This window comes from Strigops habroptila, chromosome 1, assembly GCF_004027225.2.
Source record: "Strigops habroptila isolate Jane chromosome 1, bStrHab1.2.pri, whole genome shotgun sequence".
NCBI classification, from domain to species: Eukaryota; Metazoa; Chordata; class Aves; order Psittaciformes; family Psittacidae; genus Strigops; species Strigops habroptila.
This window is the reverse complement of record NC_044277.2, coordinates 90,217,926-90,242,637: the sequence shown is the minus strand read 5'-3', so window position 1 is coordinate 90,242,637 and position 24,712 is coordinate 90,217,926. Positions and strand designations below refer to the sequence as shown.

Below are 24,712 nucleotides of genomic sequence, written 5' to 3'. Positions count from 1 at the left end.
GTGATGTAGTGTGCTCCCCCTCAACCAGAAATAAAAGCATTTGTCACAGCACACACCTGACGAGTGAGCATATCGGAATGGTTTGGGTTGGAAGGGACCTTAAAGATCATCTTAAACACCCCCTGCCATGGGCAGGGACACTTCCCACTAGATCAGGTTGCTTAAAGCCTCGTCCATGAACACTGCCAGGGATGGGGCAGCCACAGCTTCTCTGGGCAACCTGTGCCAGTGTCTCACACTGGGTGTGGGGACTGGGGGAACTCAAACCAGTACAGGTGATTCCAAAGGCCTGAAGAAATGCAAACCACCAGCAGCAGTGGTGAAGGAACCGCTTTCAGAAGGAATGCTGTTGCAGGGCTGGTACTGCCCAGTCTTGGCTTTGTTGTGTTTTTTAACCTCATCAGTATCTTCCCAGCTCTCCTACACAACTTGCTCCTCCTCCATTTCTCAGTCCTGCTCTCGCGGTTACCTAAAGATGAACATTTCCAAAATTCCCACACCATGGAATTACTTTCCAGCTATTTCTTCTACTCCAGTCTTTTCCTCTCCTACCCTACTGCCATAACTACAGTTGTGTGTGAAGTGGGATGCCTCACAGTGGCAGATAACCCCCACCAGGACATGGAACACATGGGTGTAGAAGTCACCTGAAAGAACTACCTCACCTCATGCAAACTGCTGGTGGGTGACACCTGCAGCCCAATTTTAGGACAAGGCTCCCTTTCCACAATATGCTATTCAAAAAAATCTGTATCGATTTAATCACCAAAATACAAGAAAAAAACCTAACATTTTAGCCTGGAATTGTAACACTTTTCTGTCCAGGAAGCAATTACCATGCTAAATTCCAACTGAGGGGAGGGCAAGGAAGCATATGTCGTATTTACATCATGGGAAGCTCAAGATTTACAAAGGAACACAAACTGTGCCCTTTGGTAACAGATGTTCATCAGCAGTAACACTGACACCTAAGACGGTACCTGTGTGGGGGACTGACTAAAACCACTCCTGCACTCGATACGTAAGAGCTGGACAAATTGAAGACAAGACCCCCCCCTTTCTGATGCATGCCAAATGTATTGAGCAACCTGTACACACGGTTTTCTCTTCCAGGGAGCTGTCAAAGGCAGCTACACTATGTTTGCCGTGTAAATTCAAGTGCTGCTTTATTTGCTTATTTTACTTATTTAGAACAATTTCCATACAGTGACATGCCTTTAATGACACTCATGACTCAGAAATACCTGTCGATGTAGACAACAATGTCTATTGACATGAGTCACTGAACTTAAATAAATGTTATTAGAAGTGAGACAAAACAAAAGGCAAATATATATAATCTCCAGCAGAATGATAGGGATCATCACCATTTGATCAATCTTCCCTGTGAGTTATATCTGCAAGTTACTTTGAGGTAGCGCTAGAAAGAAGCTGTTGGTCCAAGAGCATCCCTGCAAAAAGAAACATTCACGGCTTAAGTACCATTTATCCTTATTGTACCCTTTCTAAGTACTTCTCACCCTTTTGGGCCTGTTTCCTTCTCCCTGCTCACTGACTGCAGGATTAGTAACCCCTCAAACCATCCTACTAAAACCTCCTTGTGCAGAGAAGTGATAGAAAACAAAAACACAACTCAAAGAAATGAGCAGGGTTTGAGTAAAGGCACTATCACAGCTAGGTGCAATGAAGAGTTTATAAAACCAGTACTAGATATACTTGGGGGGAGGGGGAACCCTCATCAAGCTTAAAAAAACCCCACAAACCACCAACCACACATTTCAGCTGGGTGAAAGAGAGACAAAACTCAACTAGAAGTGAAATGGACTGGTGTTGAAAAAAGTTGCTTCTAAGACTTCCGTTTTGTTTTTAAATGCTCCCATTGCAATTGGATCTTTGCAGAACTGGTGGCAGGCACCAGCATGATGTGTTCAAGTCTTTCTTAAGCTAGCTAATGCAGATGGGCAGTTGTGGACTGCTGTAAGTTTACTCAGTAGAAAGTCTCAGCAACATTCTCACAGTTGTGATGCACTCGCTGTTTCCTGTATTTGGGATTCATGGGTAACAACACACCAATAATACAGGCAAGAAATTCTGTAGTGCCTTTACTGTAAAGAGTATGTGCTGCACACACGATCTTGATCCCACATATGCACTCCTAACTGGAAGGAGAAATAAGCTAGCAAGGCTCAGGAGACAGAAAAAGAGGTCAGAGAACTATTTTAGGACAGTATCACATGGGCTGCCTCTCAACAGACTCTTCCTTGCCTCATTTTTCTCAGATGTTGACTGGAAGAAAATAGAGCCCCAACATTTCTCAGGTCTGGAGAACTAACAGCCCAAAGCACCTCTTTCACTGCATTACCTTCACAGAATTTTCACTATATGGGTACTTACAGAAGGCACATGCATGTCTGACACAGTCTCTAGTGCAGAGACCTTGTTAACAGGTAAAATCTGCATAAATGGGGTGGCTACAGACTGTGACTTTTTTTGAGGTTTACATACTGTGGTGATACAGTGTCAGACTAAGTGAAATCCCATAGCTACATGGGCTCCTCATTACACCGTCAACCTCCCAAATACCAGAAATTAGCATAGATGCTCCACAGGATTTCTGCTGAGACAATGCACATCTTTAGCATCTCCTTTTTAACTGGTAGCACAAGAAATGCTTTCAACAAATGACTTGCTGCACCTTCAGAACAGTATTAGGCGATGCTATGCAAGCTACTCAAAGCATGATATAAGCCAGGCACAGACCTGGAAGCTGTCATGCTGCTCGTGGTGATGGTGCTTGATAGGTACAAAGTCCCTTGCTTAACAGACCTGTTTGTGCTATCCAGCTCAAGCAACACAGCTACGCACCACAACAGAAGTGGCATCAAATCCTGTATGGTTTTGAATCTTTTAACACTCCCACATCCAAATTCAAGAGGCCTACACCTACTATCTTGAGTTTCCTCCTACTACAGTCCTCTGAAACAATTCTATATAGGCACACAAGTACACCTTTTCCTACCCAGATTCTCTTTGCTTTATTTACTCCACTTCCTGTCACATTCTCATTGTCTCCCTACCCTCACCCTCCAAAGCCTCACCACTTCACACAAGGGAAACATTCATCGAAGAAATCTAAATTCCAAGTAGTTGCAGTCACCTTGCAACTAGCTCTCTCCCCCAAAGCAGGGAAGCAGTTCCTAAAACTGTGATGCTACTGCTCCTGCCTAGGTGAGGTTTTTTGCTTTCTGTCTCTTCCTACATGTATGTCTGCACAAAATCCAGGAAGAATGAACTTCCTAGAGTAGTCCAAAAGCCTCTTCTGTTTTAGAACATCTGCATTTCATGGGAGGAACTTTGGAAATATTCCTAGGTGAAAATTAAGCTGTAAAGAGAATCCAGTCAGCAGCTAGAAATGATCTGCCAACACCAAGTCACATCACTCTGAAATACAACATTTCAAATTTAAGAACAGCACATAGGTTATGAACACCATTTTAATGTGATTAAGTCATTAAAGAAAGCCAGAAAACTTCATCTGCCATCACAGCAATTATGGTTTAGGTCACCCCAAAAACACACATGGCAAATGTCTTAACTAGCTCTAGTAGCTTCCACAGCTATTAGCTCTGATAATTTCTGACACCTTTTTTCTTGGAAGAGTATTCTTCTGTTTCCAGCCCAACTTATGTTATCATGTACATTAAGTAGTAAATACTTTTACAAATACATGGGCTTAAGAAGTCTCTATGACTGGAAAATACTTTACACCCTTCCAGATGAGAAGAGTTTAGAAGAAGCCACTCAGAAGGTGCTAACTTAAAGCAGAACTTTCCTCATTGCTACCTCCCCTAGTCTCCTTTGACTCAAATACTGAAACCTCTCATACTACTAAGGTTTCATAACCTCATCACTATCAAACACCTGAGCATGAAAACTGAAAAAAATTAGAGGTGTTCAGCAACTTAGCTGACAAGTTTTACTAGCATAGTTTTCTTCTCCATAGATTACTTTTCTTCCTTTAAAAAAGAAAATTATCTTCTCAGAGGACTTTTAGGTTTAAGAACATGTATTATGTTACACCAGTTTCTTTGCTGTGAAGTGTCAGTTGAGAAGATTAACAGTAAGAAGGGCAGGAATAAAATTGTCAGTAGGGATCATCTTTAGTCTTTGGAATGTTTGCAGCTATGGCAGCTGAAAGTTCGCCCTTCTGTATGTTTAAAATCATGTATTGATAAAGCAATTTTAACTGACCTAACAGATCAACAGTAGTACAGTGAGTGCCAGCGGGCTGCAGGAGTGGCCCAAGCATTCCCATGGCAAACTCTGGGAGCATCTCCCATATACACATGCCATCTAACCAAGCGTGTTAAGAGCTTGTAAGAGGTTGCCTAGGTAACTTGGAAGCATGTGAGAACTAGTTTTTGCTAGTCCTGGTGCCCATACCAATGGCAGGTGGAATACCCCTACTGCCTCCAGCTAACTTCCACAAGCCAGAAGAGAATGTGCTTCACATATGTAAGTAAAATCCCTTGCTGGCAGGTTTGCAGAAACAAAATTTTATTTACACAGGCAAGTCTATCTTTAGACCCCTTTGAACTCTTTACATTTCTAGAATATTTACATGATTTCAAGATGCTTTGTGTAGAGTGATGAACAAAAAAAAAAAGAAAAAAAGATTACAGAAACTGTCAAAAGCATAGCAAAAAAACCCAACCTATCATTGTGCTTTAAAACTTATGATCTAGAGTAATGTAGAAGAAATGTAATTTTAGCACCTTGGTCATTACGGTCATGCTATATAAGACACTTAAATAGCAGAGGGGATGTCAGAAGTGACCGTATCCAGAGGTTGCCAGTGACAATTCATAAGGGAATCATAGAGTTCTTCACTTGTCTCCATAAATTGTCTGTTCATTTCATCAACATCCAAGTAAAGCTGCGGATCTGAAAATAAAAGTCTGGTAAGTACAAGGGGTAGGGATGCACACATACACAAAAAAGTAAATGAGTAATAAAATGTGTTTTACTTAAATGTGTTAAGATTTCATAGTCAAGGTAGTAAGATGGTTTTTCACCTAGAATTTTAACAAACCTGACAAGTCCAGCTTCTTTTGGAATTTGTGTATTAGAATGCTAGTACTACACTGGCATTCCAAGATAAAGAACAGATTTAAGGGTAAGTAATTATGGAAATTTCCCAAAATCCATTTAATTAATTTCTACTACAATGTGTGTTACAGAGGATAGTTTCTGGACACTGAGAAGATTGTCTCTATGCAAGGAATTGCCTGAAAACATTCCAGGCCAAACAATTAAGTTTTGTACCAGATCTTTAGGCACAAGTTGAATCCTCCTTTTAGGACCTGCAATGTAAGCTTTTACCTCAGGGTTTGGCAAACAAAGCTTTTGCATATTCATGAGTTTAATGTAGAATATGCTTAGCAAAATCAATACAAAGACATCACAAATTCAGTATGAGACTATTTCAGAACAAGAACAAAAGCAAAGTTACAAAGAAACCTGTGTTGTTGATAATGTCCCAATCTACTTGACATGGTATACACTATCAGCTTTAAAGTCCTAACCTCATTTCAGCTTTTACACACAGAGGATCCCACTATATCAGCTGCATTTCTAAAACATTCTTCATGCAACAGTCATTGGCTTGTGTTGTTAAAGGGCACAAGTATAGCTAAATTCCATTACCTTCAGTTATTAGGTCATCATTGATTTCAGTCATAGCTGAAGTTTCCTAAAGAAAAAAAGAAATACTCTTAGATTGAATTATAATCATAATCCATTTTGGAAACCATCACAAATCCAAAATTAACTTTGTACTCCCAAACCACAGTCTTAAGAGACTTTCTCCAACCAACTTTTACGGTAACAGCATAGTTCAGGTTGGAAAGGGCTTCTGGAAGTTTTAATTGAGAAATGAGCTGATCTAAGATAAGGCCATCCTAAAAATTCTTCTATTTGCTTTAAGCAAAGTACATCAGAAACACGAGAAGGAGCCTACAGAAGTACGCCATCAGAACTGTTATTTGGCATGCATGAATAATGGTGTATTAATCTCCAATTCTACAGATGCAGTACTTAAGCACTTGAAAGATACCTCTCAATGAAGCCTGTTATTTTAACATCCACACTAAGTAGAAAGCAGGATTTCAGTTTTAGGACTTTTTGCTCTCACTTACACAATTCACACAACTTACAATTTGTGAACTTTTTTCTTTAAAGCAAATGTGTAGTATCTTTACCTCAAAAACAGCTGGAGCCATAAGAGTATCTCCTAAAGAGCAGTCTCCAACAGTTTGCATGCTGTCATAGGGAGTATAAGAGCTGTAGTTGTAGTCAGCATAAGGATCATAATTCCACTGCGAGTAGTAGTTCTGATAATCTTGGTAATAATCATTGTAGTTGTACGACTGGTACCGCTGGAATTCTGCTTTCAGTCTGCAACATGAGAAGTTTCATAGAGTTAGAGTTCGAAAACAACAAACTGTAAACCCAGTTCTGAAAGTAAACAATTTACTAGCTTACAGATTTCAAAGTTTAAAAGGAAGCTTTTCTGAATAGTTGCCCAAAAGCAAGCCTAAACCACAGCACAAGATCCCATGTTTACACAGAAGCAAATTCTCTCACCTTTGCAATACCAGAAGTAATTATTTTCATGGATTAACTCAAGCCATGATGCTTATCATGGTATTTATTTTGAGCATTTTTAGTATCTGTATAAGTAAGCTCCTGATAGAAATCAAATTCATTAAGACCAGAGATATCTGTCAAGCACCGCTGCTTTGAAGATGTATTCAGTCTTAGTTAGCCCTTCTATCTTTTGTTTGGTTAATACCATACAGCCAGCTAATTAGTTTTCACTACCTTCTTGCACCTGAATATAGATTTTCCCAGGGACAACTTCACACTAATGGCAAGAACCAATGCACAATGTACTAGAACAGAGGTATGCTACATGAAATACATTCAGGCAGTCCAGCTGCACATTCAAAAAAAATCCTCTATGCTTAAGACATTGCTTCACTGGTTTTGTTCAGGCAGGCCTCCTGTGTTCAGAGAGTCCAATTTCTGTGCATCTCCACCTCATCACAGAAAACTCAAATCCAGGCTTTTTGTCAAGAACACAAACTGAAGGAACTCAGAAAGAAGTTTCCAATGTAAGTGACTCAGTGACAAACTACTCTGATGGCTGGATATTTTGATGCTGAGAAAGCATAGTACTCAGCCATTCAGAAACAGATACAGATTACTGATGTGTATTTTAATACCTACGTTCATTTCATAACTGTGAAGCTACACATGTTCTCATAATCAGGTATTCTATTGTCTTGCCACTGTAGTAAACAAATGACTACATAATGTCTCAGCCTTCTGCTACTAACTTCTCTCCCACATGCATCTCTGTAAGAAAGAAAAATCTGGAAGTGCTGCCAACATTTTTCTGGATAGCAGAAGCGAGGAAGCCTGTTTCTTTGTGACCTCTTCTTGTTTTCCAAATAATTTAAGTCAGCGCTATTCTGGACAGTGCTCTCTTGCGTAAGAGCATTTCCATGCTAAAGCAAAGCGGCAACATTTACAAAATTATCCAGGGTAAAGAGAAAAGCTGTTATTTTTACTATTTAACTGCACATACAAGCCAACCTCATGAATATACTGAAATTGTTTAATGTAAAGTTCTATTTTTGCCTGTATCCTGGATCAAAGTTTATCAAATTTGGTATCGATTCTCTGACTGTTCATAGACTTGAATTGCCTTAAATAACTGACTGAGAGAACTGAGCTGGCAGAGTAAAAAACTCTCTCAAAATCAAGCCATTTTAAACTCCCTGCTGCCCCAATCACTTGAAAAGCATAATATTCTAAAATTGCTTCACCAACAACTCCTTTAGCTTCTTCCCCTCTATATTCTTTATTTTTCCACTTAAAAGCTCCTTTCTCTGCCAGCCTAATGTAAAACCAATTATGTGCTACACTGCCTAAACTAGAGAGAAAGGCCCAGAATAAAAGCTCCCCAGCATACAAAAATGCTAGTTGTCCCTTCTACCTTCTTCAGGCCCAAACCTGGAAAATATTTATGAATGCATTCAGCTTTTCTATTATAAGAATTAAGGCTGGTTACAACAGCAGCTAAGCCCAAGTTACACAATCTGGCTAGACTTAACGAGTTAGATTCCCCCAGCAATCCTGAAAGAGGTTGATGAATCCATGGAGTCAAAACATAGTGCTTCTGTATTTTTGGTTTTGTAGACTGCATTGTGTGTACAGCCATTATACAAGGGCCACAGACTTTACAAAGGCAGAGCTACAAGAATCTGATTATTTAGAATTATTGTATCAATGCACAACTCATTTGTTACCTTTTAGAAATTCCTATGCTCAGCCGGATTCGTTTTCCCCCCAGACCTGGTGCATTCTGGCAGTCTTGCAGTGCCCTCATCTGATCACCTTGCTCACCAAATCTGACAAAGGCATACCCTCTACAATTTTCAAAAGGGAGAAAACAAATTCTAGTATACATAACAGTTACAAAGCTAATGAATTCAATTTGTCTTCTACAAAAAAAAAACCAAAAAAAACCAACCCAGAAGACAGGTGCTACTATAGCTTCTATTAGCTAGGCAACCTCTCTGGCATGTGCATGTGCAAAGATGCTTTCACAAAATTAAAATCTTGGGCCAGAAGCTTGTTCTTTGATAGCATTATGATGCAACTTGCTGAGAGCCAGTGAAAAAATACAGTTTAATTGCTATCTGTGTAAGAAATCAGATTCCATGTTTCTGCATCTACAGCAGCTAATTATTAACCCAGTCCTATCACTATACTAACAGTCTTTTTAAACTTCCTTTCTCTGAAGCTTCTTGAATTAGTCTATTATAGCTGGTACTGAACAGTAAACTCACTCATCCCTGCTTGACTCACTGCCTGGCGAGTATAACTTCTGCTAAGCTTTATTTACTAATATTAACAGGTTCAGTCTCCCAACGCCCTGAGATTAGCCAGGCCTTACACTTTTCTCCCACATGTAAAAAGGGAATTACTGTCTTCAGTACTGCAAAAGACTAAGCGGACACACTGCTGTACGTAAGCACAGCAGCACAGGTTTCAGTGACAGGGCTCCCTTCTCCCACCATCTAACTGCTTTCATGCAGATACACACAGGGCTAAATTGAAGATTATGTCAACTGCTTAAACTAACCAGGGAGTTTTAAAAATGTATCTGTGCTGTTGAAAAGAAAAAAGAAAAAATTCCTAGAGACTAATCTCTCTTCCTGCCTCTGAAGAAAATGTAGAAACAGTTCCAATGCGAGTTCCTATATGTTACTTATAGAAGCAAACATTGACAGCATTGCGAATTTTCACAGGCATTACCTGGAATATCCCAGCAGGTCTGTTGCTATTTTGCAGTCAATACATGAGGGGTACCTCTTTAGGAAATAGTCATAGAGCTGGAAATCATCCACTTCCGGAGTAAGCTCCCCAACAAATATTGAATAATCCGGTCTTTAAAAAGATGAGAGGAGAATTTTCAAGCTTGAGACTAAGGCAGCTGATTGCAGTATTAAAGTACCTAACACACAGGCGTTGTCACTGGACAAATAAGGAAATGAACTCTGAGAGGAGTATTAACTGCAAAGCTCTGCAGAGTAATGTACATTACTGCAGTGCCACCACTCCGGCACCAAGTTCTCTCTTTACCTGGGTCCATTCTGCCACTTCCTCAAAAAAAACAAGAAAAAGCATTTCAAAGATCCATTTTATAAAAAATTTTAAGAATTTGGTATTAAAAAAAGGGCATTTATTGTCTGAAGGGGAGGAAGGCACAAAAATATCAAGAAAAAAAAAATATTACTGTCAAGTTACAGCCATGATTCAAAAAAGCTGTAACTATTTTTGCCACCACTTCTCAGCAATTGTGGGAGAAGCAGACTACAAGATAGCTTTGTTATTCCATTGGCAATGCATTTCCATAAGCAATACATAAGTGTATAGGCACCAGATGTACCATTTCAGGCTTTTAAAAAATAAGTTGTGGTATTCACTGGTCACTATTAATTTAGCAGATAAGGGGTCAGAGCTTCTCCTTTCAAAAGTTCTTTACCTGGCTGCAGTACTACTAGGGACAAACTCTATTCTTCCTGGTTTTATTTTGTTCTTTTTCTTCCGTTTCTTCTGTGGCGTTCTCCACCAGCTGTAGGCCTGAAGACATTCTCTCTTTTTCGCCAGCAAGTCCTGTTGAGAGAAAAAGAATCACCTTTATAGTATTTAGCCTCATTTACATTCCTCCCTCCCACTCCCCATCACCACAGGTGATTTCCCCATATTCACCTTGCCCTTGAAAGAAGCCTGGGGTCCCATTTCTCCCTCCGCCTCCCATGAGGGAAAGCAGCCTCTGGGGAAAACGCCTGGCAAAAATAACAGAGCCAAAGGATTGTATGAACAGCCATATTCCCCTGACTTGTCAAGCTGGCTATAGGATCGACCGCTTCCTCTTGGAATTAGGGAAAAAGCAGACAGCACTTCGATGTTGGCCAATCCTAAATGTTAATTAGCTTCAGGACTGGACCGTGTTCCACTCGAGCTCCAGGACTCCAAAAAACCCTGCAGCAGCAGCAGCAGCAGTCTGAGTGATGAAGAGGCAGGGAAATCATCACTCTTGCCCAGAAGGGGTCTCAGCTGTCCCTATCTCCCCTCACCTAGGAATTCTCTTAGGTGAGATGCCTTTCCTCACTACCCAGCTGTGACTCACTCTCCCAGGCCAGGAACAACAGGAGGCCAATTAATGGAACATAAGGAGAAAGCAGACCTGGAACAGGCACTAGCTTGGCTGAGGGAAAACTCAAACCCAGACGCAAGGCCAGGAAGAGGCATAAAAAGCACCTCTTGCACGAAAAACAGGAAAAAAAAAAAAAAAAAAAAGGAAGAAAAACCAAAACCCCAAAAACCACAGTTTAAAAAGGAAGTGGGGCAACTACAGAAAAGACGAGGGAAACAACAGCCATATTAACACAGGTTGCCTCCCTCGCTTAAGAATCTGAAGAACAAAGACTTCCAAAAATAAGAATGGTGTTTCGCAGCATTTTTTACTTACGCAGGCTTTAATGTTCTTCCACTAGAACACCTCTACATGTATCTTACATAGAGAGTGTTATGCGCAAAGTCCTTCAGAAGAACTCATGCTCAAGTAATCCAAACTGCAAAACTTAATGTTATGCCCCCAACCTGCTTCAGTTGATGCAATTAGGTGTCCCGAGGACAGCCACCGATTACATTACCAGAAGAAAACGTAGGACTAAAAGAATGCCCAACTCAGAGCAAGCTAGCTATTTCAGCTTTACATTTACAAGGAATTCCGAGTATGGTTCTGGAATCCATTTAGGCACTGCAAGCCTGAATTTCTGACCAAATGATCTTACCTGGCTTGCCATGGCTCAAACTGTCTTCCGCCTTTCTCGAAGAATACGGCTGCACAGGTTCAGTTTCAGTTTCTTCAGCTGAAAAACACGTGGGGGAGGAACAAGCAGATAAAGAATCTGAGCCTTCAGACAAATTACTTTCAAAGATGTTCACCCCTCCTTATGTTTTTACTGTTACTAATTCAGAACTTAGATTTCTAAGTTCTAGCTTGTCACTGCTAATGCAATGGCGATAAAGAGAATATACGATCCATGGGATTATGATTAAAAGTCATCCTCACTTTCTTAAAATTTAATAGTTCACAAAGTTTTCCCACTGGCAAATGCACTAGAAAATTAGAGAGCTTTTAAGTCACCTATACCTTAACCTTATTTCTGAAATACCTACGTATAACAGGAATACAGAAGATCCACATTCTAAAACAGTTTAAAAACAAGGCAACAGAGATAGAGGCTTCAATACATTTTGTACAGCCCCTCAGGGTTGGGTTTTTTTTCCCTTTCCACTAAATTAAAAGTTGATTTACTTGTACCACAAATTACACAGCTAAAAACAAGCAGTGGTATTTTCTACATGCTAAACAACAGAAATACAACAGAAGGGCACAGTACATGATCTTTCTCTGCACATTTTCTCAGATACATCTTCTCTCTTGCCTCTTCCATTTCACTCACTACCAGTGAGTTGGCAACAACCAATGACCTTTTACTGCTATCACTAAAACAGTGAATACACTTTCCTGAAGACATATGTACCTCTTTGTTGATTCCTATGGCCTCTAAGCCTTCCCCCCTCAGTCGTCCAGCCAGAATCAACCAGTACAAAAATGTTTCATTTGCAAAATATTTTGCATTTACTTCCATATACAGGTGTTCATTCACCACTTCTCATTCTACCTCCACTACCTCTGAAAATGGATTAAACTGACCTGACACAGGATAGCCCTGCCATAATTAGAGCACCCGTGCATGTTGTTACTTCATCCCCGCACTCCTTCTGAAGCCAACAGTCAAGTACACACAAGTCCTTAAATACAGGCATATACTAGTAAAGTTAGCATGTGCCCTCTCACTAAACCTAACTGCGCTCATTACCAAGAATTATCAGCTGCAACATCATCCTGTCAAAGGTGGTCATTATTAATAAAAACATCCACATAGTGATGTTCCTCTAAGTCAAACATTACTTTTTGATAAAAGGAACCATAAACCCCTCCATGCTCTGAACACTGAAATACTAATGCCTGAATTCACAACTGCATAACGCTATTAACTTACCACTCTTTACTTGTGTGGATTTAGCAGAAGATGGCACGCACTACGAAGCGGTTTTATTGCAAAAGACTATCAGAAGGCAAGTGATGCAACTGTTTCTCAATCGGTTATCATGGACTTTGATGCAAAATTGCAGTTTTGTGCTCTTTCCCCGTCAGATCTTGAAGGTTGCCTCTTGAGCTTTTCACTAAAAGGCAAAAATATTTAAAAAGTAGTTAGAACAGCATGTACTTTTTTTTTTTTTTTACACTTGCCTTAACTGTAGCTACAACCACAGCTAGCTTTCATTTAAGCAGTAGGGCAGCTTTAATCTCCAGAATTCAAACACTTCCTTAATTGGATTACACACGCATTTCACCAGCCCCTTTATTCCAACGCTTTTATCATTATGTTTGCACTGCCAAAAAGGCAGATGAAGCCATTTGCGAATAAAATCGCCCGTGCTCACACCGCTCACACGAACAGCGGGCGAGCCGCTCCCTTCGCCGTTAATTTCGCTCACAGTAATGGCGGAGCCGGGTCACGCCAGCGGGGACCCCGCCGAGCCCAGCCGCGGCCCGGGCCGCACCGTGCCGTGACGCATTTTTATAAGCCACTCGGCACGACGGGAAGGGACGAGCCACGGCGCCCGACAAGAAGTGCGCCCCGCCCGGCCGCGGCCCTCCCTCCGCGGCGGCCGCGCTTCCCCTTTAGTGCACTACGCGATAAGACACGACGGGGAAGAAAAAAACCCACTCAGTAAAGCAAACGCCGCAGCGCGCTCGCGGCGCTCCTCACGCTCTGCCCCAGCGGGTGGACAGGCACCGGGCGCGGGGGCGCCCAGGCCCAACAGCCGCCGGGCCTAGCCAGGCCTCCCCGCCCCGCCCGCGGCCCAGCCGCCCGTGAGGCGGCGGCTCTGAGGCCCCGGGGGGAGGGAGGATGCCGCTCCCGCTCCCCCCTCCCGCTGCGCAGTGGCTCGGTTCGCGCTCCCTTCCCCGCCGCCGCCCTCCACAGCCCGGCCTCGGCCACCGCGATGTGCCCGTTCACCCCCCCCTCCCCCCGCCGATCCCCGCACTAACGCCTCTCCTCCTCCGCGCCGCCATCAGCAGCGGCCGAGCCCCGCTTCCGCCCCGCGAGGACCTCCCGCAGGGGCTGCCCCGCGCGGAGCCTGACCCGCGGAGCCCACACCGCCAACGTCCCCCCGAGCCGCTTCCCCCTCCGCGGCGGCTGCCGGAGGCCGCAGACCGTCCCTCGATGGAGCGCGGCCGGCCGCCAGCCGCGGGCCTAGCTGCGGCGCGGGCGCAGGCAGCGCGGCGGGCGGACCGCGGCTGAGGGCGGCAGGGCCCCGAGCTGTCGCCGCGCGTGGCGGGGGGATGGAGCTGGTGGCGGGTTGCTACGAGCAGGTTCTGTTCGGGTTCGCCGCGCGGCCCGCCGAGGTAACGGCGGGAGGGAGGCGGATGCGCCCTAACGGCCGCGCTGAGGGGCGAGGGGAAGCAGGGAGGAGCGCGCACCCCGGTACTCACCGACTCGTCGCCCGGCGGGCGCGGGGCCTGGCGCAGGCCGCGCTTTTAAAGCGCCGGGGGGGCGGGGCAGGCTCCGGCAGCCGCAGGCTCGGCCCCTCGCTGCTGGCGCCGGTGTGGGAGCGGCGCACGGACACCCGCTGCTCGGGCCCGGCGGCGGGCGCGGCGGCCGGGGGAGCTCCCGGGGGAGCTCCGGCAGGCGAGTGGTCGCAGGGGGCTGCGGTGCGAGCTCGTCCCTCGCAGCCGATCAGCGCGGAGCTGGGAGTAACCAGCTGCGCAGAGGGTGGATGCCACAGTGCCTCGGGGGGCCTGTGTCAGGGGGAAGGCGTGTCTGTAGCCTGTAATGGTGGAGAAAAGAGAGAATCCGCCTGCCTTGTCCATGAGATTTATCGCCGTGGAGATTCGTTTTCACATGCAGCTCCACCTAAGCCCAACCCTCATTACAGGAGGCGGTTTGCACGCTTAATTGTTCAGACTAATCTAAGAGCACATTAACTCAGTAAGATCCCATTATACTTACAGCTAATTCCTTTGCATTTTACACATAAATTTTTTTCACGTTTTGCTTTAAAAAAAGAAAAGTACAGGATGATGAAGTCAAAGTTAAGCTTCAGAAAGACCTGTTTGTTTTGTCTTTCATTTACAGTCCTGGACGGTTGCCCCTGATTTTACACATCATGCCCACACTGCCTCGTTGTCAACGGTAGCTGTGAATAACAGATATGTGGTCACTGGAAGCAGAGATGAGACAATCCAAATCTATGACATGAAAAAGAAGATAGAACATGGGGCACTGCTGCAGCACAATGGTAAGGGAGCTTTTCTTCGTAAAAAGCATTGGTGTTAGAAACTTACAGCTGAAAAACTGGCCCTTGTCAGAAGAAGGAAAGTGAATTTTTTTTTTAAGTCTTTAATAGTGATGGTGTTGCAGCCATGACAGTCTGACAATACAAGCAAGGTAAGCTTTTGAGCATAGAAATCCAAAAATTATTTTGGGTATTATTCCACAAAAATAGCTGCTGCTTCAAATTATTTTTAGGTTTAACTGTTTATGAAGTTATGGCCCACAAATGGCTCATAAGCCATTTTGGGTCTAAAAGAACCATGCCTACTCCCAAGAACCATCTTTCCAAGTGTCCTTGTCCTGTCACAGATGTGCATGAGCCACACAAAAGAGAGCTTGTATGTGAGAGGAAGATGCTGCTGCCAGAAGAGTTAACCTGGTACTTTTCCTACTTTGCTGACATACAGCTGTGTAACGCATCAGTTAATGGCCATCCGAATCATAGAATCACAGAACAGTTTGGGTTCTAAAAGACCTTAAAGATCATTTAGTTCCAAGCCCCCTGCCATGGGCAGGGACACCTTCCACTAGACCAGGTTGCTCCAAGCCCCATCCAACCTGGCCTTGAACACTGCCAGGGGTGGGGCAGCCACAGCTTCTCTGGGCAGCCTGTGCCAGCGTCTCACCACCCTCACAGGAAAGAACTTCTCCATAATATCTAATCTAAATCTTCCCTTTTTCAGTATAAAGCCATTCTCCCTTGTCCTGTCACTACTTGCCTTTTTAAAGTCCCTCTCCAGATATCTTGTAGGCCTCCTTTTGGTACTGGAAGGCTGCTAAAAGATCTTCCAGGAGCCTTTTCTTCTCCAGGCTGAGCAAGCCCAACCGTCTCAGCCTGTCTTCATAGCAGAGGTACTCCAGCCCTCCGATCATCTTTGTGGCCCTTCTCAGGACTCACTTCAACAGGTCCACATCCCTCTTATGTTGGGGCCTCAGAGCTGGACGCAGTACTGCTGTGGGGTCTCATGAGAGCAGAGTAGAGGGGGAGAATCACTTCCCTCAACCTGCTGATCACACTTGTTTTGGTGCAACTATTTGCAGGATATAGTTGGCTTTCTGGGCTGCGAGTGCACACTGCTGGCTCATGTTGAGCTTCTCATTAACCAACACCCCCAAGTCCTTCTCTTTAGGACTGCTTTCAATAATTAAAAAAAACTAAAAAGCAAACAAACAAAAAAACCCACAAAGCCCCACTCATGTTTTTGTCTTTTGTGGCTCAATCTTGATTGGCCTTTTTCTCCTGATAACCAAAGTACTTAGAGCTAGACTGAGCATGGTACCTGTGTTCAACTCACATATGATAAATCTGGTGCTTATGGAAAGCAGCATGTGCAGTAAATTCAGCTGTGTGTCAAGAGCAGGGCTTTGACATAGGAGCATTCCTTATCACTGATAGAAGCTCTGTGCCACAGTGGTTGAGCACTGCTGTTTCAGAGAACGGACCAGATGGAGTTCAGATGTATATTGGCTATAGGGCGGCTGATAGATATATTTAATCACATCAGTGATTGAATATAATAAGAAAGTTTGGGGATTTTGTGAAGAAATACTTAGGAAATAATTCTGATTTTCCTAAGGGTAGGGTAATACCTGGCATGTTTTGATGCTATAAGCTTGTCTGTTAATTCATATGTTCTCTGGGTGATAACTATTTGGTATGTACAACATTGTTAATAACACTGTTTTTTATTTCTAGGCACAATAACTTGTTTGGAGTTCTATGGTACTGCACATCTACTGAGTGGGGCTGAAGATGGGCTAATTTGTATCTGGAACACAAAAAGATGGGAGTGCCTGAAATCCATTAAGGCACATAAGTGAGTTTCCTAATTCTGCATACTCACGTACATTTTCATGTTTATTTTCCTTGTAAAGAATATATGTGGCTAATACGTTGTTTTGGTTTCATCAGGGGGCACGTGACATCTCTTTCTATCCATCCTTCTGGGAAATTATGTTTGTCAGTAGGAACAGATAAAACATTAAGGTGAGTTGAAACTGATGAAGGAATGCTGAGAATCATAATTCAGTAACTCTTATTAAATAGTTATAAGCAACAATTCTGTGCTGGGACTAGACTGTGCAACACTGATAAAACGTATTTACACATCATGCGGTTCAGAGATCCATTGTTTTGTCTTTTTGTGTTCTAAGTACCAGCAATATTTCCAAGTCTTTTAAAAACAGTCCTTGCTGTTCCTAGCTTCTTCTTGTGCTCTGACTCCTTGTAGTCACTTGTAGAAAATTATATTTGCATTTTGGAACACTTGTTTAAACTTCTGAAAGCTGTCACGTTTTGCTTAGTGCAAGAAAAGTAATTTTTCACTTGGAGTGTTTATATGTTGCTTTATATACATGGTTTAAATATATAAAATGCTATTTTAACAGCACAAATTGGTATGGGGCTCCTTTGGGCACTGCACTGCTAATGGTGGGTTCTAAAATAAATATTAGAAATTCAACCTTATAGTCTGCAGGTGATATGTGAAGTCATCACTTTCTCTTGCATTAAGAAGGCACAGAGATGCTCAAAAGCTTCCTTTGGATGCCTCATGTCAGCAGATAGGACTTCAGTTTCACTGTGTTTTTTTAACCAGAATGCACTTTATTTATTGTTGTCTTTCAGGACTTGGAATCTCGTAGAAGGACGATCAGCCTTTATCAAAAACCTGAAGCAAAGTGAGTTTATCAGTCTGAATCCACTTAAAAAGTAGAATTAGATTGTTCTATCTTTTGTGTAAAGAAAAGTAGACTGGAATAATCAACAAGACAGTTAATTGTGAGCAACTTTCACAATGTCTTTTTACACATGCAGGCAAGCATATATGAGCTTATGTCCTTCATAATAATAATTTACCTAGAGGAAAACACAGTAACACTAAAGTAAATCTTTTTATTCTTGAAATTTTATGTCAGGACACTTACATAAATGTGTTTTGTTTTTCTTAACACATTTTTGATAATCAGAAATAAACATTGAAGAGCATAGTTTTAGTTGTTTATTCTAGGTTATTTTTTTTCCCTGAATTTTTCTTAGGCTTAGGTAGAAAACAGTGTCTGGCAGGTTCTAAAGATTCTTACTTTTAGATTTTCATGCAATATTAAGTGCAAAAAACCTGTGTACATGTGTATACCAATGTGTCAATATGTACAGATGCCCACATAATTAAATGGTCCCCTAATGGAGAGAAGTACGTGACCGTAATAACAAATAAAGTGGATATCTACAAACTTGACACAGCTTCAATCACTGGCACTTTCACAACAGAGAAGAGAATTTCTTCACTTAGGTTTATTACAGTAAGTACAAAAAAGAAAGGTGATGGGAAATCAGCTGGTTTGAAGCACATGAAATTAATCACACTTGCATTTTTTTTTCCCCATTCCAAGGATTCTATCCTTGCCATAGCTGGAGGTGATGAAATTATAAGGTTCTACAGCTGTGACTCTCAAAAATGCCTGTGTGAATTCAAAGCTCATGAAAACAGGTATTCTGTATTTGTTTACTATTTAAGTATTTATGGCAATGCTGAGTACTCAGTAAAGTCCAGTAACTTATAATGTTCAGCAGATTTTACTTTTGGTATTGTTTTAGTGTAGAAAGTGAATTTATTTATGTGCTAAATTTGGGACAGATTTGTCCCCCAAATTTGTCCCTAAAAGTATGAGCGCAAGTACTGTGCTGTCCTTGCAAGTTGCAAAACAATAGGGTATAGAATTAGAAATACTACACTTTTAAGTCAATACTACACTTTAAAATTAAATTTTAAACACACTTCTGTGTGTGTGGTCTATGCATTTCTGAAATTGGGTACCAGTACTTTCCTGCAAGACCATCTAAAGGGTGTTTAATCAGTCTTTACAGATTGTTATGAATTCTTACATAAAACAAACCACTTGTACTTCTTTCGGACAATAGGAGGGTAATCACATATTCTCGGTTGTTATCACACACCAGATACTTGTCCAAATGCTGCTTCTAATTCATCAAAACTCAAAAGCATTAGCTAAAATGTCATTGATGTGGTTAATAGTGTGTGCTTAAAAGTTTTAAAGTGTTCTGAATTGAATCCTAACGAGCCTAGCAAAGGCAGGCATTCCTGCTGTAAATGACAGCCATCAAAACAGATTACTGTTTCTGCCTGTTGTTCACTGGTTTTCTCTTCAAACTGATTTTTAAACTGTTGCCTACTCTTTTTTTTTTATTATTTATTTTTTCTTTAAATTTCTGTCAGGTTACTGTTCTGAACTGAGCTGCCATGCTATAAAGTAACAAAGTATTGCATTTTCTTCACAGAATAAAAGATATCTATAGTTTTGAAAGAGAAGGACAGCACGTTATTGTTACTGCATGCAGTGATGGTTACATTAAAATGTGGAATCTGGATCTTAATAAGGTTGGTCTATTTAACTGCTTGTTACATTTGTGGAAAAGTATCAGACAACCAAAATTACAGACAGTTCTGCTATAAAGATAAATTTTGAATCACTGAGGAAATTTTGCTTGAAATCTGGATGTCTTGATCTTCCTTCATGTTATGTTCAGTAGAAATGTGTATGTCTATGCACATAATTTTATGCACTTGTATATTTTTCTTTTTTTTTTTTTCCCCCCACAAACTTTAAAATCTGATGATATTACAGAGATCTCACCTCCTCTTTTTGTAATTCATGATTCCCTTCAGACCTACGTGGCCAGACGTAATGACTATCTAATCAGTTACATTATGTTCTAAGGACTGCTGTGAACTTTTGTAATGTTGATGGCTGTTGCTGCTCTTTTAAAACTCTGTGGATTGAGGGGGTGTGGTTGTTCATGTAGGGAGGAAAAAGCTGTCCTTTTGGAAAAATCACGTTCATGTACTGGGTACTTTTATTTCCTGTATTTTCAAACAGTTCTGAGTAGCACAGTTCAGCAAGGAATCACATCTTAACTTCAACATTTCCCATGTTTATTGTTTGCTCTGAGGCTTGTCTTTTAAAATCACAATTACATTTTTTTTTAATGCCTAGTAATAAAGGATTTACTATATTTCACTGTAAGTATCTTGATTAGTTCAAATAAATATCTCTCTGTATTTATACACTTTATATATCTTATCTGAATTTGTCCGGTTTTTATTTTTCCCAAATACATGATTTTCTTCCTGTGCAAGCAAAATTTTGTAAAACCTTATACTATGGGCTGCTCTGTCCAGCTCTGTGAGGTAGAATATCCTAATGCAAGTAGTTTCTGATGGGTTGATGCTGTTATGTTGCACATGTTTGTGACACTTTATCTCCTGATACCTGTAGTATGATATTTGCTCAAGCATTTGCAGAGCTGACTGATAAAACTGCAGTTAAGCAATTTGAAACACACTCTGAAGACATTACTTTTGATCAGCAGCCTTGTCTTTGTGAGGGAGAAAAGGAATCTGATGCAGTAACTTAATTCAAATTATTTTAGCTGTACAAAAAACCCCTATTACTCTAGAGAAACTTCTGAAACCATTATTTTTGGGGGGTGAGGGGAGGGGTGTCTATAAGTCTTCTAGTTATTCCTCGTGTTAAACTTACCCCCATATGCCTGAAACCCACTGATCTTGCTTATCAAGATATGTTCTTAAAACCATGGGGATTTTTGTTTGTAAAACCACCACTGAATAAGGTATCAGGAACAGGAGTGTAACAATGTGACCATTAACTAGTATACAGCCTCTAGTTATAAACCTTGTTAGGCACCAGAAATTAAATGGAAAGTGGGCAGTAGAATACTTTTTCACTTTAAATACTTCAGTAAATTTAAACAAAAATAATATTTAATTCATCTTTTTTTGTATATTATCTTCAGATTAAAGATGGGCTGTCTTTACTGTGTGAAGTCAATACCAAAGCTAGACTGACGTGTCTTGCAGTATGGCTTGACCGAGCTTCAGAAATTAAAGAAACTTCTGATAAGGTTGCAACATCATCTCAAGGTAAGAGATCTGCATGTATTTTCAGTTGCTGATATGGCTGTGAGATGAAATATACTAAGTGGGAGGTTTTCAGTGTATGCATTGGAAAAAGTTTTGGTATCTTGAAGAACTGGGGATAAGACACTGGCAAGTGGTATAGATATCCTTACCAATCTGATAGCATCTCGTGTGTGTTGGGAGGACATAAAGTTCTTTTCACTTATATGAAAGTTTTGTTTTTCTTTACTGGAATAATTTACTGTGGAAGCTATTGTGAAGCCTTTGAGACAAGTAAGAAAAGAAGAAATAGTTTGATAGAAGTGCATGTCACGTTTTCCTATAAAAAAAGTATGTCTGAGGCCTAATTTTTTTACCTAGGTCTGAGGATAGATGAGAGAAACTTAGGATGTCTGGCTCAGTTGGATTTTTTACTGTTGTTTTTCTGTATTGTAATCTATTTACATGATCTCTAGATATTTTCATATCACAGGCAAAGCTAGCATAAATTGCACATTTCACTGTAAATAAATCATTTATAACCCCTTTTATAAAATTAGATACAAATATGTCTCTGTGCCATTTTAGACTATACAGACTGGAGTTACGTATCAGTGTGAATAATTTCTTGCCTTTTTTTTTTTCAGCAAATGAAGATGAAAAACCATCAACAGTCAGGAAAAACAAAGTTTGTTGGACTGATAAAAGTGGTAAAACAGCAAAAAGAAAAAGAAAAATTGCTCTAGAGAAGCAAAAATTGGAAGCTCCACTGCAAAAGAAGAAAAAGAAACGGAATAGCTCAGCGTGAAGGCAGCTACTTTCTCTCCCAGATAAAAAGTAGATGCTGATGTTGCTGTAGTTTTTATAAGGATATAAACCTCTGGCAAGACATATACCTCTGAACTGATCTGTTGTTTAAAAGTAATGAATGTTTTTACCCTAATAAATGGCCTCATCATTCTGGGAAGTCGCAAAAGACATGGCAACTTTTCCTAAGTGAATGAGGCAAAAATAAATTAATAATATGTAATGTTTATATTTTCCTATTAACAATAGCATACACTTTTTAACTGGCTCTGGAAAAGCCAGGTAAAATGATAAAAAATGCTGCATCTGTCTCGGTTACATTTTTGTCTCACTTAAATGCATATTAAAAACACATAAACTTTTTATTTTGGTGTTGAAAAAATTACTGTTCATTTGACTCAAAATATGATCTGCCTTTGTCATGCTCTGTTTTCCTACAATAAGAAGGAACATCTTAAAATTAGTTAAAATACGATGATCACATTCCATTCATACATTCACAGAAAATCATACCCTCTAGTTCTTGACATGGACTTACAGAGTTTATAAGTGTTTGGGTTTTTTACTGTATCCATACTTCATGCATTAAATTATTTTAAAGTCTTTGCACCCATGGTTCACGATTGAAATCTTTTGTTCAGAATATGATACATATTTTAGGTGGAAGAGTTTATATCAGTTGGGTTTTACCTTCTCCCTCCTCATAGTACTTTTTCAAGTCCTTGATCTGAGCTGTATTCTTAAAAAAACCCCAAACTTATCTGACATTTGAAATGTTTGCCATGCTGATAAAATGTCACCCATCTGTTTTGCACTTAAACAAAAAGTGAATTCCTGACCTCAGTCAGCGGGAACAGGATTTTATCCTTATTACAGTTACTATCTTATTACAAATACACAGTGGGAAAAACAAAGTTGAGCTGGAGAGAACAAGGTCACATAGCTGTACTAAATGTTCTCTTTATTTCTTTTAAAGTAAGGCATTTTAATGTTGTTTTCTGCACTACCAGAGTAGTCATTATTCTGTTTTCAACAAGAAATTGGAATTGTGCTTTATTCTGTTTTATTTTAGTAATAATCTGTTCCTCCTTGCTTGTGTAGCAAGAGAAAAGGTAGAGAAAATTGGAGAAAAAAAAGATTGAGCCAAATCTGGAGACAAGAACACAGTTCATCTTAGGGATGTAAAATAACTCCAGTTCATGTCTGTGTATGCTCTGACACCGAAACAAAGTGAGCATCATCGGTGCTGTTACGAGGTTGTTCATGTGGCACTGGCAGTATTCTCTTGGAGGTGGGTGGTTGTATTTATTTTCTGTAACTGTTCCCCTTATTTAGGTACATGATCTCAACCCCTTCTCTGAATATTCAGTACAGCTGATTTATATGAGCTCAGTTTAATTCAGTGTTAAAGGGATTTCAGTTGTACTTTAGTTTGAACTTACACAGCTTTTAATTTTATCCAGAATGTGTGTGTACACAAACATAAGCAAATAATACAGGTTTTAAAATTATTTGTAGACTTGGCAGGAAAGGTACAAATCAGATTTTTAATTGGTAACAAGGGTCCTGTAGTAAATATAGGACTTACAAGGTATAAGCTTAAATAAGAGAATTGCATAGAGTGTTTTCACTTGTAAAGTGTTACATCTGTTTTATAGTGCTTATCTTATGTTCTTGACAAAATGGCCGCCACTACTAAACAGTTTTTATTCTTTGCGTTTTTAAATACATGAACTCATGGCCATGGACATCACCACTCCAGAAGCAAGCTGTCATAAGCACCAGGAAAAATCCAGTCTGCACATAATTGTAAGAATTAAAGAGCAAACATTCCACAGAATTTCGGTTCTAGGGTTTAGACTTACAAGTAAATATTAGACATTTGTAAAAATCCACGCTCTCTGTGTAGTAACAAATAATTATACATCTTAATAGACTTGGAACAATTTATGAACTGGAGGCAAAAGACAACTCCTAACAGTTTTTAAGGTAAAATACAGACACAATCCTGAGGGGAAAACTATTTTCTATACCTTGAGTGAATGCTCAGCTACTAACCAGTACTTGGCAATTTTTGTTGTTATTTCTTTGGAAACATCTTCATTTTCAGCCCATTTTCCTTTGTAGTTTTCAGGAACTGCTTAGAATAATAGAGGGGAGGCAGCAGTGCAGGGCGAGAGGAGATGTCAGTGGTGAGAAAGCTCTTCCCATGTCAGAAGGGGTAAGCGTGCGTGACACTGATAGAGAAGATGGAGAGCTATGGCTGCGAGAAAACAGCAGCATCTCGTCTGAGCCCCAGGTGAGTTCAGCAGCTCCAGCAGCTGTGGATTTCTTCCACTTTTCTTGCTTCCCCTTTTGGGAATCCCCGGTGCTGGATTACAAAGCAGAGCCCAGTGAAAGTGGAACCTCAGGGCCATTACACAGCTTGAACAGAAACGGGAACCCCATCCAGGATAGCTTAGATCTGTGGTGTTTGGGGCACTTTGCAGGGAGTATTTAAACCACTTAAGCCAACAAGGGAATTAAACTGCTCTCCGCTTTTTGACCATTAGGCTTATTCATAAAGATGGGAAAATTTGAAATGCAGCTAGAGGACTGTCCTGGGTTCAGTTGTAACAGTTATTTTTCTCCTTCCCAGTAGCTGGTGCAGTGCTGTGTTTTGGCTTTACTCTGAGAACAACGCTGATAACATACCAGTGTTTTAGTTGTTGCTAAGTAGCACTTACCCTGGTCAAGGACTTTTCGGTCTCATGCTCTGCCAGTGCGGAGGGGCACAAGAAGCCGGCAGGAAGCAGAGACAGGACACTTGACTTAAACTACCCAAAGGGGTATTCCGTACCACAGCACATCATGCCTAGTTTATACTGGGGGGAGTCACTGCTGCATTTTGCAGAAAGCACAGGCCTCTAATGTTCTGTG

At 40.9% G+C, this 24,712-nt stretch overlaps 2 protein-coding genes across 13 annotated transcripts; one reads left to right on the top strand and one right to left on the bottom strand.

Moving 5' to 3' along the window:
- Positions 1 to 1,140: 1,140 nt before the first annotated feature.
- Positions 1,141 to 14,552, bottom strand: LOC115616722 (tRNA selenocysteine 1-associated protein 1-like). Of its 10 annotated transcripts, none has more exons than XM_030506394.1 (11): positions 14,210 to 14,288; positions 12,711 to 12,894; positions 11,433 to 11,510; positions 10,345 to 10,421; positions 10,118 to 10,248; positions 9,388 to 9,519; positions 8,376 to 8,495; positions 6,261 to 6,456; positions 5,707 to 5,752; positions 4,776 to 4,944; positions 1,141 to 1,451 (listed from the first exon to the last, which is right to left on the bottom strand). In XM_030506394.1, the coding sequence occupies exons 4-10, from the start codon at positions 10,372 to 10,374 to the stop codon at positions 4,808 to 4,810; spliced, it is 792 nt and encodes a 263-aa protein (XP_030362254.1). In that variant the 5' UTR covers positions 10,375 to 10,421; positions 11,433 to 11,510; positions 12,711 to 12,894; positions 14,210 to 14,288; the 3' UTR covers positions 1,141 to 1,451; positions 4,776 to 4,807. The 10 variants fall into 10 exon arrangements, with proteins under 10 accessions (XP_030362254.1, XP_030362247.1, XP_030362294.1 ...); XM_030506387.1 differs by lacking the exon at positions 14,210 to 14,288 and adding an exon at positions 13,766 to 13,843; XM_030506434.1 differs by lacking the exons at positions 10,345 to 10,421; positions 14,210 to 14,288 and adding an exon at positions 13,766 to 13,818.
- PAK1IP1 (PAK1 interacting protein 1) lies at positions 13,896 to 24,011 on the top strand. 3 transcript variants are annotated; one of them, XR_003994371.1, is made up of 11 exons: positions 13,905 to 14,122; positions 14,853 to 15,015; positions 16,747 to 16,867; positions 16,963 to 17,037; positions 17,677 to 17,729; positions 18,205 to 18,350; positions 18,441 to 18,538; positions 19,348 to 19,447; positions 20,884 to 21,010; positions 21,634 to 21,907; positions 23,921 to 24,011. XR_003994371.1 is itself a non-coding variant. In XM_030506338.1 (10 exons), the coding sequence occupies exons 1-10, from the start codon at positions 14,060 to 14,062 to the stop codon at positions 21,792 to 21,794; spliced, it is 1,107 nt and encodes a 368-aa protein (XP_030362198.1). In that variant the 5' UTR covers positions 13,896 to 14,059; the 3' UTR covers positions 21,795 to 22,158. The 3 variants fall into 3 exon arrangements, 2 of the variants coding, with proteins under 2 accessions (XP_030362198.1, XP_030362214.1); XM_030506338.1 differs by lacking the exon at positions 23,921 to 24,011 and having other exon boundaries at positions 13,896 to 14,122; positions 21,634 to 22,158; XM_030506354.1 differs by lacking the exons at positions 13,905 to 14,122; positions 23,921 to 24,011 and adding an exon at positions 14,184 to 14,705 and having other exon boundaries at positions 21,634 to 22,158.
- The last annotated feature ends 701 nt before the right edge of the window (positions 24,012 to 24,712 follow it).

Bases quoted from the DNA above. Each gene is read 5' to 3' on its own strand.
- LOC115616722 (XM_030506377.1), bottom strand. From the start codon at position 10,374: ATGGGACCCCAGGCTTCTTTCAAGGGCAAG. The intron at 6,457-8,375 runs GTAACAAATGAG...CTCATGTTGCAG, and splicing joins AGCATAGGAATTTCTAAAAG to ACTGAAAGCAGAATTCCAGC. The intron at 4,945-5,706 runs GTAATGGAATTT...TTTTATTTTCAG, and splicing joins TGATGACCTAATAACTGAAG to ATCCGCAGCTTTACTTGGAT.
- PAK1IP1 (XM_030506338.1), top strand. From the start codon at position 14,060: ATGGAGCTGGTGGCGGGTTGCTACGAGCAGGTTCTGTTCGGGTTCGCC. The intron at 18,351-18,440 runs GTAAGTACAAAA...CCCCATTCCAAG, and splicing joins CTTCACTTAGGTTTATTACA to GATTCTATCCTTGCCATAGC. The intron at 21,011-21,633 runs GTAAGAGATCTG...TTTTTTTTTCAG, and splicing joins GGTTGCAACATCATCTCAAG to CAAATGAAGATGAAAAACCA.